This window comes from Heterodontus francisci, chromosome 3 (assembly GCF_036365525.1).
Source record: "Heterodontus francisci isolate sHetFra1 chromosome 3, sHetFra1.hap1, whole genome shotgun sequence".
Classification (NCBI taxonomy): Eukaryota; Metazoa; Chordata; class Chondrichthyes; order Heterodontiformes; family Heterodontidae; genus Heterodontus; species Heterodontus francisci.
The window spans coordinates 30,461,572-30,479,406 of NC_090373.1; the positions used below are offsets into that span (position 1 = coordinate 30,461,572).

The following is a 17,835-nucleotide window of genomic DNA, read 5'->3' on the forward strand; positions in this document are numbered from 1 at the left end:
TTTGCTCTTGCCATGATTTACTTTGGCTCCTGAGGCCAGTTCAAACTGGTTGCAGCAGCTCATCGGTCTGCAAGCTGACAATGGATCTGAGCAGAAGATGACGACATTGACCATGTCCAGGGAGGCTCTGACCTGAGCAACTCCACTGCCTAGGATCGTCACCCCTCTTATGTCGCATCCTTCCTGATGGACTTGGCAAAGGTTTCGATACAGCACACAAGACAAAAGAAGAGGGGACAGCTTCGCCTTACTCCACATTTGATCGGAAAGCTTTGATTCCCACCCATTGATTTGAACTGCACTACTGATGTTTGTGTTGAGCAGTTGAATCCAATTGCAGATTTCCTCCCTAAACCCCATTTTGGAGCCACATCCATCATGTAGGTGTGCGATGGTAAATGCACCAATCCCATGAAGAAAAAAGGAATAGACCCACACAATGGGCACAAACCTTAATCCCTAATGCTAAACTTCACCTCGTTTGCATGTCATTGAACCCAGCCGCTCTGTGATTGGCTTTCATCCAATCCCCATTTTCCCCTATATATTGTCTACCCTTACTGAAATGCTTGTCTTTCAGTTTTCAGTTCTGATGGAGGATTATACACCTAAAATGTCATTCCTTGCCTTTTTCTTTACAGAAACTGACTGACCTGCTGTGCCTTTCCAACATTTGCTGTTTTCATTCACAGAACTATAGTTTTATCAAAGGATATCTGCTAGAATGTGTAAAAGTTCTTTCAGAAAGGGGAAACATGAAATTGCATAGCATTACATAGAATGTACAGCACCTGCCCACTTTCACCTCATCCATTAGCATACCCTTCTATTCCTTTCTCCCTCATGTGTTTATCCACAAATATCTCTATCTTGTCAAAATTTTTGCAGAATTTACATCCTGTAAACCATTTGTTAGAAATCAGCACTGTGAAAAAAGGAAGTATTTCTGAATCTATTGTATTCTGCAGAGCTGTTAGCTTTAATTACCATAAGATGTTGCATCATACAGATATATCTACATACATATGACACTCCCTTTCAGCTTCATGCTCAAAAACTAATGGAGAAGTAGCCTTGGAGCAGGCACTGTGTAGAATACCTCAGCAGTATCACAAATGGGGAGTAAAATTCACTCAGCAGATTATCCAATCTTTTCTTCACTTGTTTTCCAATGTCTCTCAATATCACAAACTTTCCTGTCTCTCCCTCTCTATTCTCAGCACAGTACACGCTCCTCCTACCATTTTAAAATTGCATCTCCCATTCTAACTCATTCTTGAAACTTCAGAACTCTTAACTTCAATCTGTCTTCCTTTCCTTCTGCAATCTACAGGCTTTCAATATCTGAGTTTGGCAGCACAATTATTACTTCTTGATTTACTTTATTTTTATCTTTTTTTTAAATTTAATGAAATCAATTGAGTACATATTTCAGAAACAGGGAGGACTATGGCACCAGTGAATGTCCATGTCCATAGTCAAAATATTTAGCTACATAAAAAACTACCTGCCTGAGCTATTAAGAACGATTAAAGTAATTATTTGAGAGAGAAATGCTAGTACTATCTCAGTGGCCAATACTTTATTACAATTTATATGGCTGGTAAAATACTTAAAATTTCAGAGTTGACTAACTTTTAATACCATCCAAAAAAGAGTTTAAAAAAAGTAAGTACTCAGATGAGGCACTTTACCTGTTGAATATTTGTCTTTAGCTCGTGTTCGCTCATCTGCATCAAAATACCAGACTGTTATGGCGTACCTAAAGTTTAATATAAAAGTGGTTAATGTTCTTCTATATTATCCCAGTACAGATTGTTCAGAGTAAAATGAGCTCCAGTCATGCATTGTCCCATTAAATCACACAGAGCACGATGATTGAATAATGTATTGTAAAACAAAAATTTGAAAACAAGTGTAATGCTCTATGTCTTGAAGTACTATATAGCAAACATAGCTACTCTTGAACTGTGGAAGAGAAAGGATGGGTAAATCTGACTAGATGTCTCAAGAGGCAATGTCATGAGGTTCTATTTAACCTCACAGCTGGAAGGTCATTTTTCACAGCTGACCATGATATTTGGTGTCAAGATTTTCTAAGGTTTAGCGTTTTAAACAAAAAAAATTCTCTCATTCCACAATAAATATATCTATATATTGAAATTCACATGCAAGGCATGCATTTCTTGTTCACCTACTTTACTTTAGGATTTTTGGTCATGTTTACCAAGGCAAACCATCAGCCCCCATCTCGAGCCTTATTCAAAAAATACATGGTTCATTTAGTGCATAGTTGCTTTTTTGTATGCAGTGCCTAGGATGATCCATGTCATTCTACATTACAACAGTGACTACACTTCAATAATACTTAATTATCTATAATGCGTTTTGGGACACGCCTACATCACGAAAGGCGCTTTATTAATGCAAGTCTTTTTTCTTTTAATATAAGTATTGATTGCATTGCAACAATCACTTGAAATATGCCAACAGTGTTGCTGAACCAGAGTAGAATCCAAATTACACAACTTTGCTGATTGTGCCTGCTGATGTTAAGTGCATCTGCACAAATTGTCGGTACACACTAAGTTCCACCTGGCCACCTTTCACTTTTTTACTAAAGAAACGATTCTCTCCATAGGACACACTTTTCTTTTAAAAAAGCAAATCAACTGTTTGAATTGTGGCCATGTACAGGGGAGCAGTGTTTAATACCGAGAATGGAAGAACCTTCTGTGCTCCCAAACTAAATAGCCAAAACTAAATTAGAGATAGAGTTCAGCATTACCCAAAATGTCTGCCTACTGTCACGGTGAAAAATATTCTTGTGCAGCTCAGAACTATGAGCTTTGACACAATCCAGAATGAATGTCAGCAATCAAAGCTGTTTGTGAATACTGAACTATACGTAATGTCCACTTTTACAGACAATGTTTGATATTCTGTTTCTACAAACAGCAATCCATTCCATGTGGCCATTTAGGATGAGAAATTTTTCACTTAAACTGTTGGCAAACCTTTGGAATTCTCTACCACAGAGAGCTGCGAATGCTCAGTCACTGAGTATATTCAAGCACAGATCAACAGATTTTTGGATACTAAGAGAATGAAGGGATATGGTGATAGTGTGGGAAGGTATAGCTGAGGTAGAAAATCAGCCATGATCTTAGCGAATGGTACAGCAGGCCAAATGGCCTATTCGCGCTCCTATTTCTTATGTTTGTTCTGTATTATTTGAAGTAGAAATCTGTCGTCATTTGCAAATTTAAACACCTTTGTTCCTATTCTAGCTCCATAAAACTTAGACATTGTAAATAGCAATAAAACTCAGCGCTCATCCCTGTTTTACCCTGCCAGTAATTCTCTGACCTGCTAGAATCATAGAATGATACAGCTTAGGAGGCCATTCGGCTCATTGTGCCTATGCCAGCACTTTAGAACTATCCAATTAATCCCACAGTCATGCTATTTTCCCATAGTCCTGTAAATTCTCTCTCTTCAAGCATTTATCCAATTCTTTTTTAAATGTTACTGTTGAACCTGCTTCCATCACCCTTTTAGGCAGGGCAGTCCAGATCATAACAACTTGCTGTATAAAAAATATTTTCTCATGTCACCTCTGATTCTTCTGCCAATTACTTTAAATCCGTGACCTCTGGTTACTGGCCCTTCTGCCACTTAAAATAGTTTGACTTGATTTACTCTATCAAAACCCTTCATGATTTTGAACACCTCTATCACATCTCCTCTTAACCTTCCCTGTTCCAAGGAGAACCACCCCATCTTCTCCTATCACTCCACATAACTGAAATCCCTTATCCCTGGTACCATTCTAGTGAATTAAAAGCAAAATACAGCAGATGCTGGAAATCTGTAATAAAAACAAGAAATGCTGGAAATACTCAGCAGGTCTGGCAGCATCTGTGGAGAGAGAAGCAGAGTTAACGTTTCAGGTCAGTGACTCATCAGAACTGTAAATCTCTTCTGCACTCTCTCAAAGGCCTTCATATTCTTCCTAAGGCACGCTGCCAGAATTGGCTGCAATACTCCAGCTGAGGCCTAACCAGTGTTTTATAAAGATTTGGCAAACATTCCTTGCATTTGTACTCTATTACTTTAATAAAACCAAGGATCTCATATGCTTCATTAACAGCATTCTCAACTTGCCCTGCCAACTTAAAAGACTTGTGTGTGTATACCCCCCAGGCCTCTCAGTCCCTACACTCTCTTTAAAATTGTACCATTTAGTTCATATTGTCTCTACTCATTCTTCATTAAAAAAAAAAGGCATGACTTCACACATCTTTATTAAACTTCATCCACCCTTTTCACTAGTCTGTCTTTGCCCTCCTGAAGACTGAAAAACTATCCTCCTCATTGTTTACTACATTTCCGAGTTTTGTATCATCCGCAAACTTTGAAATTATGCCCTGTCTACCTAACTTCAAGTCATTAATATGTATCAAAAGAGCAGTGGTACCAATATCGACTCTTGGGCATTTAACAAAGTACTACAGAACTATCTTTGTCAAAACCCTTTTGAAAGTCTGTATATGCATCAACAAAATCGGAACTCAGTGATGCTATTGATTCTCTAGCCAGTGGAAAAGCCCCTGGGAAGGACAGCATTACCCCTGAAATAATCAAGAGTGCCAAGCCTGCTATACTCTCAGCACTACATGAACTGCTATGCCTGTGCTGGGACGAGGGAGCAGTACCTCAGGACATGCGCGATGCCAATATCATCACCTTCTATAAAAACAAAGGTGACCACGGTGACTGCAACAACTACCGTGGAATCTCCCTGCTCAGCATAGTGGGGAAAGTCTTTGCTTTAGTCGCTCTAAACAGGCTCCAGAAGCTGGCCGAGCGCGTCTACCCTGAGGCACAGTGTGGCTTTCGTGCAGAGAGATCGACCGTTGACATGCTGTTCTCCCTTCATCAGATACAGGAGAAATGCCGCGAACAACAGATGCCCCACTACATTGCTTTCATTGATCTCACCAAAGCCTTTGACCTCGTCAGCAGACGTGGTCTCTTCAGACTACTAGAAAAGATTGGATGTCCACCAAAGCTACTAAGTATCATCACCTCATTCCATGACAATATGAAAGGCACAATTCAACATGGCGGCACCTCATCAGACCCCTTTCCTATCCTGAGTGGCGTGAAACAGGGCTGTGTTCTCGCACCCACACTTTTTGGGATTTTCTTCTCCTTGCTGCTTTCACATGCGTTCAAGTCTTCTAAAGAAGGAATTTTGCTCCACACAAGATCAGGGGGCAGGTTGTTCAACCTTGCCCGTCTAAGAGCGAAGTCCAAAGTACGGAAAGTCCTCATCAGGGAACTCCTCTTTGCTGACGATGCTGCTTTAACATCTCACACTGAAGAGTGCCTGCAGAGTCTCATCGACAGGTTTGCGGCTGCCTGCAATGAATTTGGTCTAACCATCAGCCTCAAGAAAACGAACATCATGGGGCAGGACGTCAGAAATGCTCCATCCATCAATATTGTCGACCATGCTCTGGAAGTGGTTCAAGAGTTCATCTACCTAGGCTCAACTATCACCAGTAACCTGTCTCTTGATGCAGAAATCAACAAGCGCATGTGAAAGGCTTCCACTGCTATGTCCAGACTGGCCAAGAGAGTGTGGGAAAATGGCGCACTGACAAGGAACACAAAAGTCCGAGTGCATCAAGCCTGTGTCCTCAGTACCTTGCTCTATGGCAGCGATGCCTGGACAACGTATGTCAGCCAAGAGCGACATCTCAATTCATTCCATCTTCGCTGCCTCCGGAGAATACTTGGCATCAGGTGGCAGGACCATATCTCCAACACAGAAGTCCTCGAGGCGGCCAACATCTCCAGCTTATACACATTACTGAGTCAGCGGCGCTTGAGATGGCTTGGCCATGTGAGCCGCATGGAAGATGGCAGGATCCCCAAAGACACATTGTACAGCGAGCTTGCCACTGGTATCAGACCCACCGGCCGTCCATGTCTCCGCTTTAAAGACGTCTGCAAACGCGACATGCAGTCCTGTGACATTGGTCACAAGTCGTGGGAGTCAGTTGCCAGCATTCGCCAGAGCTGGCGGGCAGCCATAAAGGCGGGGCTAAAGTGTGGTGAGTCGAAGAGACTTAGCAGTTGGCAGGAAAAAAGACAGAGGCCCAAGGGGAGAGCCAACTGTGCAACAGCCCCGACAAACAAATTTTTCTGCAGCACCTGTGGAAGAGCCTGTCACTCTAGAATTGGCCTTTATAGCCACTCCAGGCGCTGCTCCACACCACTGACTACCTCCAGGCGCTTACTCATAGTCTCTCGAGATAAGGAGGCCAAAGAAAGAAAGAATATGCACCAACTCCACTACCCTCATCAATCCTTTCCATTACTTCATCAAAGAACTTGATGAGGTTAGTCAAATACAATTTGCCTTCAACAAATCTGTGCTGACTTTCATTTATCAGACCATACTTTCAAAATGCCAATTAATTTTGTCTTAGATTATTGCCTCTAATAGTTTCCCCACCTCTGATGTTCAGCTGACATGCCTGTAATTGCTGGATTTATCCCTCTCCCCATTTTTTTAAACAGGGACGTAGCACTTGAAATCCTCCAGACTTCTGGCACCATTTATTTCCTGAATATCTTGTAGCCAGGAATATTAAGTTCCCAATCCTCCCTTTCTTTGAGCCAGATCTCCGTTACTGCCGCTATATCATAGTTCTATGTGGAAACCTGCGCCTGCAGCTCATACCCTTATTTACTACATGCACTCCAACCCCATCTTAGACTGCCTCACATTTGCCCCTATCGTATCCCACCTATTGCTGATTTATTCTATGCTCTAATGCTATTTGCCTCTCCCAGTGCCCTGCGCAAATTGTTTTGCCATTCTAATGTTCCATCCTAGTGCTCAACCTCCTGATATAGCTCCATTCACAACCATCTTTTCTTTCTCTGGTTTAGCCTACCTTGCGGACATTTGCATTTATGTGCATTTGCCGCAAGATGCTCATCTCTGAACAAGACCCATCATTTCTTCACATATGTGTACGTGCAATTGTGCAGCATTAGATAGGTACAACGATGGACAGGCATCTAGCACTCCATATCAGTATCTATGACCCTTCAAATTGAATGTGAGAAATTCTGACAAGATTGCATATCTTGACATGAAAGTAGGCACAAGGACATCCACTGCAAACAGTCAAACTCCTGAAGAAAATGTCTGAATGACATGGGGTAATGTGGCCACCTTGAAAGTCCACAGCAGGACCAAATGTTTTTTTTTTCAGGATTGCAAAGTAACAGAGTAGAACTTGCTCTTATATAAAAGCAAAATACTGCAGATGCTGGAAATCTGAAATAAAAACAAGAAATGCTGGAAATACTGAGCAGGTCTGGCAGCAACTGTGGAGACAGAAGCAGAGTTAACATTTCAGGTCAGTGACTCTTCATCAGAACAGGCAAATGTTAGAAATGTAATAGGTTTTAAGCAAATAAAGGGGAGGTGGGGCAAGAGATAACAAAAGGCAAGGTGTTGATAGGACAGAGGGTCACAGAGAATAACTGACCAGAAGGTCATGGAGCAAAGGCAAACGGTATGCTAATGGCGCGCTGAAAGACAAAGCGTTAGTGCAGAGAGGGTGTTAATTGACAGAAAAATGAACAGCCCTGGCCCCATGGTAAAAAAATTAATGATGAAACAAACTAAAATAAAATAAAAAGTAAAAAACAAAAAAGAAAAAAATAACTGAAAATAAAATGCGGAGCCAGCCATGCTCTTTCCTGCTTGATGGGAACTGGCTGCCTGGTTACAACAGCTAGCATAATGTAAATCTTGGCTGCTAGAAGAGACCTCAGCTGGTAGTCCAGAAAATTGAGGCTCAAGTCTAACTCATTGTAAAAGGGATAACTCCTCTTTCTGGATGGCCTGATCCACACATTGCTGTGAACCATTCAGTTTGTCACAATAAAGCAACTCATTCCTCCATCCCACGTGCTGCTTTCAAAATCCTGGCTTAGAAGCAGGGGAAATAAGGCCAAGGGTCCTGGAATATCAAAGAACCTACAAAAGCAGATTCTCCACAGGCCCATAGATTATGCAAACTTGACCAGCAGATTTAGATCCATCCTGAGGAGCCCATTCCAAGGAGACCCTGACAGTTCTGCTCGTACCCTTTATTCCTTTCTGTCCAAGGGCATCTGCAAAAGTACGACTTCTGTGGGAAGCTCAAAACATGAAGGCAAGCATGACTAGATAGCAATATCCCTGAGCGACAGACTGAGCTTGGAGGCCATCCACTACAGCCTGCTATTGCATCAAGAATACCTGTTGCAGGTGCACATTTAACACCATTATCAAAATATACTGAAGAGCAAACATGTCAATCATTACAATGTTCACCAGTCCATACTTCGCTGAATGAGCTCTTGGCAGAAAATTTAGTGGAGCCCAATTATCCCCTGGGCTGGCTCTTCCTATGCCCAGAATAACAACTGCCTCAAGCATCTGAATACAGTTCACGCAGATCTTACAAGCTACCAAGTGTGGGAAACAAGTATTATGAACACTTAGGCCATTTTGAAATGGCAGTACTCAATGCAATGTTTAAACTCTGTTCAGCCAGATACATATGATAAAAGGTATTGAATAAATTCCAACCCAAAAGCAAATCAGTTCTGTTATAACAGGAACAAACTGTCTGCTGCGTGACAGGAGGGGAAATCAAGAGTATCCAAACTTATTTGGACCACTTAACTGCTTACCTGGAGGGACTGTACAGAAAACTACATTATAAAACACAAATTTCACCAATATCAAAAGATAAGTTACCAAATTTAAAATAAAAATAACATGTTTAGGCAGTGGTGTAGTGGTAATGTCACTGAGCTAATAATCCAGAGGTCCAGACTAATGCCCTGCAGACATGGGTTCAAATCCCACCATAGCTGCTGGTGCAATTTAAATTCAATCAATTAATAAATTCAATTGATTAATAAAAATCTGGAAATGATAGCTAGTCTCTGTAATGGTGCCATGAAACTAATCAATTGTCATAAAATCCCATCTGGTTCACTAATGCCCTTTAGGGAAGGAAATCTGTCGTCTTTACCTGGTCTGGCCTACATGTGAATCCAGACCCACAGCAATGTGGTTGACTCTTAACAGCCCTCTGAAATGGCCTAGCAAGCCACTGTGGTATCAAGGGCAATTAGGGATGGGCAACAAATGTTGGCCTTGCTAGTGATGCTCACATCCCATGAACGAATAAAAAAAAATTTGCAAAAATATTAAGCTTAAGTAAAGACCATTAAAAAATAAAAATTGTATACACTTTATTTGGCTTGCTTTATCATCTGCAGTGCCAAGTGTTTAAAATCTAATAAATCAAATTGTTCATTATTTGGCTCAGAGCAGTTGGTTTGCTGGAACTGAAAAAGGGACGTGATGGGATCAAAACAAAAAAAGGGTTATGCAGAGGAAATATCCAACCTAGATCTACTTACATCAAACTCTTACCTAGAACTTGAGTGCTTGATGGCAATCCTGGAACCCCAAAATGGAACAGTACTCTACCCCATAGAATTATCAATCTTGAAGACACAGAAAAATCCTCCAAAAGAAGTTATTTTTGGCCTAGTCCAAGACTTGAAGTACACCATGTTAGAAATAGTTAAATAATAATCAGCCTACCTCTCCTTCACTGTTCAGCTCACCTGAAGTATGCTCACTTGGTTCAACTCTTGCCTATCAAGTCACACTTAGTGCATCTCCCGCTTCTCTTCCTACTTTCCCAACATTACCTCAAAGTTTCCTCCACCAGACGAATCTATCCTCGGGGACCCTCCTCTTTCTCATCTACTTGCTACCCCTTAGCAAAATCATCAGACATGGGGTCAGCTCCACCTCTCCGCTGCTTCTCTCAACCCCTCACACTGCCTCTGTGTTGGCAGAATGCTTGTCCAATATCCAGTCTTAGATGAGTCATAACTGCCTCCACTTAAACATAAAAACCAAAGCCATCATCAGCCCCAATTCTAGTCACCGATTCATTCCCCTCACCGGGACGGTCTCAGGCCAAACCAGAGCATACTCTTGTCACTGTTTCCATGACTCTTACCCGGCCCCAGGTTAAATCCAATTGTTGTAGTTTTGGTGGCCTATTTCACACCGAGCTGACCTTTTATCCTGTCCATCACAAAGATCACCTATGTCGTTACTGTGTCTGTCTTCATGGAGACAGATACAAAAAACCTTCCAGATATACTAAAGAACCAAGAGAAAAGCGAGAATGAGGAACTGAAAGAAATTAGTATTAGTAAAATAATAGTACTGGAGAAATTCATGGGATAGAAAGTTGATAAATCCCCTGGACCTGATGATCTACATCCCAAGAAGTGTTGAAAGAGGTGGCTGTAGCGATAGTGGATGCATTGGTGATTATCTTCCAAAATTCTATAGATTCTGGAGCAGTTCCTAGAGATTGGAAGTTAGCAAGTAACATTCGCACCACACAAATGGTGGACAATGACCATTTCAAATCAGAGAATCTAACCATCTCCCCTTGACGTTCAAAGGCATTACCATAGCTGAATCCCCCACTATCAACATACTGAGAGACCAGAACCTGAACTGGACCAGCCACATAAATGCCGTGGCTACAAGGCTCGGAATTCTGTGACTAGTAACTCACCTCCTGTCTCCCCAGTGCCTGTCCACTATCTTCAAGGCACAAGGCAGGACTGTGATGGAATACTCTCCACTTGCCTGGATGGGTGCAGCTCCAACAACACTCAAGAAACTCGACACCATCCAGGACAAAGCAAGTCCGTTTGATCAGCACACCATCCATCACCTTCAACATTCACTCCCTCCACCAACGACGCACAGTGGGCAGCAGTGTGTATCATCTACAAGATGCACTGTAGCAACTCACCAAGGCTCCTTCGAAAACACCTTCAAAACCCACGACCTCTACCACCGAGAAGGACAGGGGCAGATGATGATTGGGAACACCACCACCTGCAAGTTCCTCTCCATGCCACACATCCTCCTGACATGGAACTACATTGCTATTCCTTCATTGTCACTGGGTCATAAACCTGGACCTCCCTAACAGCACTGTTTGTGAACCAACACTCCAAGGACTGCAGCGGTTCAAGAAAGCAGTTCACTACCACCTTCTCAAGGGCAATTCAGGATGGGCAATAAGTGCTGGTCGAGCCAGCAACGCCCACATCCCATGAACTAAGAAAAAAATGTATAGAGCCTTAATGAGACCACACCTGGAGTATTGTGTACAGTTTTGATCTCCTCACCTAAGGAAGAATATACTTGCCATAGAGGGAGTGCAACAAAGGTTCACCAGACTGGTCCCTGCAATGACAAAACTGTCCTTTGAAGAGAGATTGAGGAGACTGGGCCTGTATTCTCCAGAGTTTAGAAGAATGAGAGGTGATCTCACTGAAGCATACAAAATTCTTACTTAGCTCGACAGGGTTGATGCAGGAAGGTTTTTTCCCCTGGCTTGGGGGCGGGGGGTATGGTCTAGAACGAGGGGACTCAGTCTCAGAATAATAGGTAGGACATTTAGAATTGAGGAGGAGGAGGAATTTCTTCTCGCAGAAGCTGGTGAATCTTTGGAATTTCCACCCCAGAGGGCTGTGCAGGCTCAGTCATTGAGTATGTTCAAGACAGAGATCGATAGGTTTCTAGATATTAAAGATATCAAGGTGTATGGGGATAGCGTGCGAAAATGGCGTTGAGGTAGAAAATCAGCCATTATTTAGTTGAATGGCGGAGCAGGCTTGAGGGGCTGAATGGCCTACTCCTGCTCCTATTTCCTATGTTCCACTCTTCTAGATCGCCTATCTCAGTCCCTGTTTCAGACTACCTGCTATTGCAATCCTCTTCCGTGCTGGTCACCTCTAGCCGCAACTATTCCAATGCTGTTCTGGCAGGCTTCCGATTCTTCAGCCTCTAAACTTCAGCTCATCCAAAACCCTACTGCCTGTTTCCCATACTGCACAGTCTCAATTATCCATCATCCCTGTCCTCATCTGACCTACACTGGTTCACAATCCCTGCCAACACCTTCAATATTTAATAATCTTATCCTCACATTTAAATCCTTTCATGGTCTTGCTCCTCCCTTTTTCTGTAAGCTCCTACAGCTTCACAGAACTCTCCATTGCTCCGATTATAGTCTCTTAGGCATCCTTTGCCCTCCCTATGCCGCACCACTGGTGCTGTGTCTTTAGTTGCCTTGACCCCACACCCTCCCTAAACACCTCCATCTCTCTTTCATCCTTTAAGATTCTCCTCCATTCAGAAGAGAACTGAAAAACAAGTGCTACCATACTGTTATATATTTCTCATTCCCTTTAAAGTTAAGGTAATTCACTAGAAAGTCAAAATGCACCCACTATAACACAAAAAGCTTCCCAAGTCACTTCATATAAGTGTAATCTGACAAATATAGACATGCAATCATAAAACAAACATAAGAATGAAAGTAGGAGGATTAGGAGTAGGCCATTTGGCCCTTCAGGCCTACTTCAAGGAACAATATAAACGTAAGTTAAGATCTGTTCATATTTAGAATGGTATTCACTTACTATTGTATCAGACCTTCAAAAGACCACTAACTGACATCTGTCTCTACAGGAGCCTACGAACCAACCTCACAGCTCTGCTGCATCTTGTAGCTGTATGAACTGTTTTCTAGGAGATCGTCCTGCTACTTGTGAACCTTACTTTAATTAGCAGTTTTACTTAATTGTAAAGGATGTCTTTTGACCTTCTAGTGCATTAACTTAACTTCAAAGGCAACGAGAAACAACAGTATTGTAGCACTTGTTTTTCAGTTGTCTTCTCACTACATGGGTGGAGGTTGACAAACAACTCCACAAGATGCCTTGTCCACCAGAAGTGTTTCATAAAGGCACAAGTTGTGAAAGTCACTACAGAAAATTGGTAAACATTCACAACATCTGTTGTTCTGAAAGAGATACCAAGTGAAATGGTCACCCTTTGCTGCACGTAGCCTGTCTGTTGCACTGTGCTGTCCTTTTAAGATTGCCATGCAGTTGCTCATGTGCACGTCTTAAAGGAACCTCTGCTTATGCGTGGCCTGTTTGTCCCCTGCACAGTAAGTTCTAGACTGCTACGTGGCCGCACACCCACACAGCTAGAGGGAACATTGCTAGTCATGTCCACTATTTGTTTAAATTTGCTTCATGAACTTGATTAGTCTGAGATATATAGTTTGAGTTTTCTGTCCACCAGGTGGAGATCTGGAGCATGCAGTAACATCTACTGTTTAGAGTATATACTGAACGTAAATGGGTTTGTTCCCCTTTAGCAAAACACAGCCCAGATTAAAGTCATATTTCTGTTCCTACGGAGTGAGGGCTCACCTGTGAAAGGACACTTTAGCACTGGGCACACAAAAAAATGATGAAGCACTCTAAATGTCCCTATTCTACAGGTAGCAGTCAGATTCCTCAGTATTCAAGCATGTACAGACTTAACAGCACATTAAGCACACGTGCATAATACATCAATGTATGAAGTACCATGTTAAAATCATGTAAATGGAGTGAAATTCTGCAAGTACGTGTTTAAATGGGAAAAAAAACCAAACACCAAACTGCCTCTTCAGCTTGGTTGGTACAGAAGAACATGAGAACAACAGTATACCATTCAGCCGCTCCGGCTTGTACCACCATTTATTTATTTAGAGATACAGCACTGAAACAGGCCCACCGAGTCTGTGCCGACCATTAACCACCCATTTATACGAATCCTACCCTAATCCCATATTCCTACCACATCCGTCCCTATATTCCCCTACCACCTACCTATACTAGGGGCAATTTATAATGGCCAATTTACCTATCAACCTGCAAGTCTTTTGGCTGTGGGAGGAAACCGGAGCACCCGGAGGAAACCCACGCAGACACGGAGAACTTGCAAACTCCACACAGGCAGTACCCAGAATTGAAGCCGGGTCGCTGGAGCTGTGAGGCTGCGGCGCTAACCACTGCGCCACTGATCATGGCTGATCTATGACCTAACTTCATATACCCTCCTTAGCCCAAGGTAGTAAGAGATCTGGGTAAACAAAAATCTATCAATCTCAGATTTAAAATTAACAACTGATCTAACATTATTGCCATTTGAGGAAGTGCTCCAAACTTCTATCACCCTTTATGTACAGGAATATTTATAATTTCACTACTGATAGTCTAATTAGATACAGACCTATGCCCCCTAGACCATGACTCTCCAACCATTAGAAATAGTTTCCGCCAATCTACCCTATCTATTCCCCTTAATATCTTGGAAACTTCCATCAAATCAGCCTTAATCTTCTTAAATTTCAGGGAATACAACCTTACTTTGTGTTGCAATTTAACCCTTGGAGTCTGCGCATCTTCTCTTAAATCTATGCTGCACTCCCAAGGCCAATACATCCTTCCTAAGATGTGGTGCCCAGAACCTCTCTCAGTACTTCAGGTGTAGCCTAACCAGGGCTTTATACAACTGAAGCATGACTTCTACCCCCTTTTATTCTACTCCTCTGGATATAAAGGCCAGCATTCCATTAGCCTTTTTGATTATTTGCCGTGTTTGCTCATGACATTTTAATGATCTATTTAGCTGGATGCCCATGTCTTTTTGGGCGACCACTGTTTCTAGCTTTTCATCTATTAGAAAGTAATCCTGTTCTATCTCTTATAGGTCCAAAGTGGATGACCTCATATTTATCTACATTGAAATCCATTTACCACATTTTCCATTTTCCTATTCATTAATCTATGAATAATTCTTTGCAATTTTACACTTCCATCTAAACTACTTACAATGCTGCTTATTTTTATTCTATCGGCAAACTTGGATATGTGGCTTTCTACCCCCATCATTGAAGTCATTAATAAATATGGTGAATAGTTGAGGCCCCAACACATCCTGTCTGACACCACTAATTACATCCTGCCAATTATCACCTGCTCATTATCCCGACTCCTTCTCCTGCCACTCAGCCAATTTTCTAACCAGATCAATAATCTGCTTTCAATTCCAGAAGCTTCAATTTTAGTTATCAGTTTCTTATGAGGGACTTTAGAGACACAATATTCATCGACATTCCCCTGTCCACTACTTTAGATACCTCTTCAAAAAATTCAATCCGTTTCATCAGGCATAACCTACCCTTTACAAAGCCCTGCTGGGAAAGGTTTAAACTAAAACGGCAGGGGGATGGGAACCTTTGCAAGGAGTCAGAGGAGGGGCGGATCAAAGACAAGAACAAAAGGCAGTAAGGGGAATAAGAAAAGCGATAGGCAGAGAAATCAAGGGCCAGAATCAAACAGGGCCACAGTGAAAAATAGTGGGAAGGGGACAAAAATGTTAAAAAGACAAGCCTTAAGGCTTTGTGCCTTAATGTGCGGAGCATTCGCAATAAAGTGGATGAATTCATCACGCAAATAGATGTAAACTGGTATGATATAGTCGGGATTACAGAGACATGGCTGCGAGGTGACCAGGGATGGGAAATGAACATCCAGGGGTATTCAGTATTTAGGAAGGACAGACAAAAAGCAAAAGGCGGTGGAATTGCATTGCTGGTTAAAGAGGAAATTAATGCAATAGTGAGGAAGGATATTAGCTATGATAATGTGGAATCTGTATGGCTAGAGCTGAGAAACACGAAAGGGCAAAAAACATTAGTGGGGGTTGTATATAGACCCCCAAACTGTAGTGGTGATGTTGGGAATGGCATTAAACAGGAAATTAGAGACGCATGTGATCAAGGAACATCTGTAATTATGGGTGACCTTAATCTGCAAATAGATTGGGCAAATCAAATTAGTCACAATACCGGAGAGGAGGAATTCATGGAGTGTATACGGGAGGTTTTCTGGACCAACATGTTGGGGAACAAACTGGAGAACAGGCCCTCCTAGACTGGGTATTGTGTAATGAGAGAGGAATAATTGACAAACTAGTTGTGCGAGACCCCTTGGGGATGAGCGACCATTATATGATAGAATTCTTCATCAAGATGGAGAATGACGTCGTTGTTTCTGAGACAAGGGTCCTGAATCTTAGTAGAGGAAACTACGAAGGTATGAGGCGCGAGTTGGCTATGATGGATTGGGAAACGTTACTTAAAGGGATGATGGTGGAAAGGCAATGGCAAACATTCAAACAGCGCATGGATGAACTGCAACAATTGTTTATTCCTGTCTGGCGCAAAAGTAAAATGGGAAAGGTAGCCAAACCATGGCTTACAAGGGAAATTAGAGATAGCATTAGATCCAAGGAGCAGGCATATAAATTCCCCAGAAAAAACAACAGACCTGGGGATTGGGAACAGTTTAAAATTCAGCAAAGGAGGACCAAGGGATTGATTAAGAAGGGGAAAATAGAGTACGAGAGCAAGCGGGGAACATAAAAACTGACTGTAAAAGTTTCTATAGGTATGTGAAGAGAAAAAGATTAGTGAAGATAAATGTAGGTCCCTTACAGTCAGAAACAGGGGAATTTATTATGGGGAACAAAGAAATGGCTGACCAACTAAATACATACTTTGGTTCTGTCTTCACAAAGGAGGACACAAATATCATACCAGAAATGTTGGGGAACACAGGGTTTAGTGAGAGACGAGAACTGAAGGAAATCAGTATTAGTAGAGAAATGGTGTTGGGGAAATTGATGGGATTAAAGGCCAATAAATCCCCAGGGCCTGATGGTCTGCATCCCAGAGTACTTAAGGAAGTGGCCCTAGAAATAGTGGATGCATTGGTGGTCATCTTCCAAGATTCTATAGACTCTGGAACAGTTCTTACAGATTGGAGGGTAGCTAATGTAACCCCACTATTTAAAAAGGGAGGTAGAGAGAAAGCAGGGAATTATAGACCAGTCAGCCTGATGTTGGTAGTGGGGAAAATTCAAGAGTCCATTATCAAAGATGTTATAGCAGAGCACTTGGAGAACAGTGGTAGAATCGGACACAGTCAGCATGGATTTACCGAAAGAGAAATCATGCTTGACAAATCTACGAGAATTCTTCGAGGATGTAACTCGTAGAGCCGATGAGAGGGAGCAGTGAATGTGGTTTATTTGGACTTTCAGAAGGCTTTCGACAAAGTCCCACATAAGAGGTTAGCGTGTAATTAAAGCGCATGGGATTGGGGGTGGTGTATTGCGATGGATAGAGAATTGATTGGCAGACAGGAAACAAAGAGTAGGGATAAATGGGTCTTTTTTCGAATGGCAGGCAGTGACTAGTGGGGTACCACAGGGATCGGTGCTAGGACCCCAGCTATTTACAATATATATTAATGATTTAGATGAGGGAACTAAATGTAAACTGGTAAAAAAAACTGAAAGTGACGTCACAGGAAAGCTGTGACCTGATTGGCTGGTAGGGAATTTTTTTTTACTGAATTTGAAAATAAAAGATTGATAAAAATTGATTAAAACCCTAATTAACTAATTAATAAGTAGAGTAACTAAACCAGAGGGAGGAGATTACTGTATTTAGTTAGCATTTAATATTTATAGTAGGAATCTAGCACTAGGGACCATATAGTTATTGTAACAATTTAGTAAGGATTTAATAAGTATTTATCTGAAATCAATTTATTAATTAGTGCTAGAAATGTCAGTTAGAGGGTTGAAGTGCTTCACCTGTGAGATGTGGGAGGTCTGTGACGATTCCAGCGTTCCGGACGACTACATCTGCAGGAAGTGTACCCAGTTGCAGCTCCTCACAGACCGCATGGATCAGTTGAAGCGGCAACTGGATGCACTTAGGA

General features: G+C 41.9%; 1 protein-coding gene across 1 annotated transcript in view; it reads right to left on the reverse strand.

Annotated features, from left to right (window-relative positions):
• The window catches only part of egln1a (egl-9 family hypoxia-inducible factor 1a), a 136,763-nt gene that overhangs the window by 12,273 nt on the left and 106,655 nt on the right, over positions 1 to 17,835 (reverse strand). Inside the window, exon 4 of the mRNA XM_068020784.1 lies at positions 1,695 to 1,762. Coding sequence (XP_067876885.1) covers positions 1,695 to 1,762 — 68 coding nt within the window. The remainder of the gene's footprint in view (positions 1 to 1,694; positions 1,763 to 17,835) is intronic.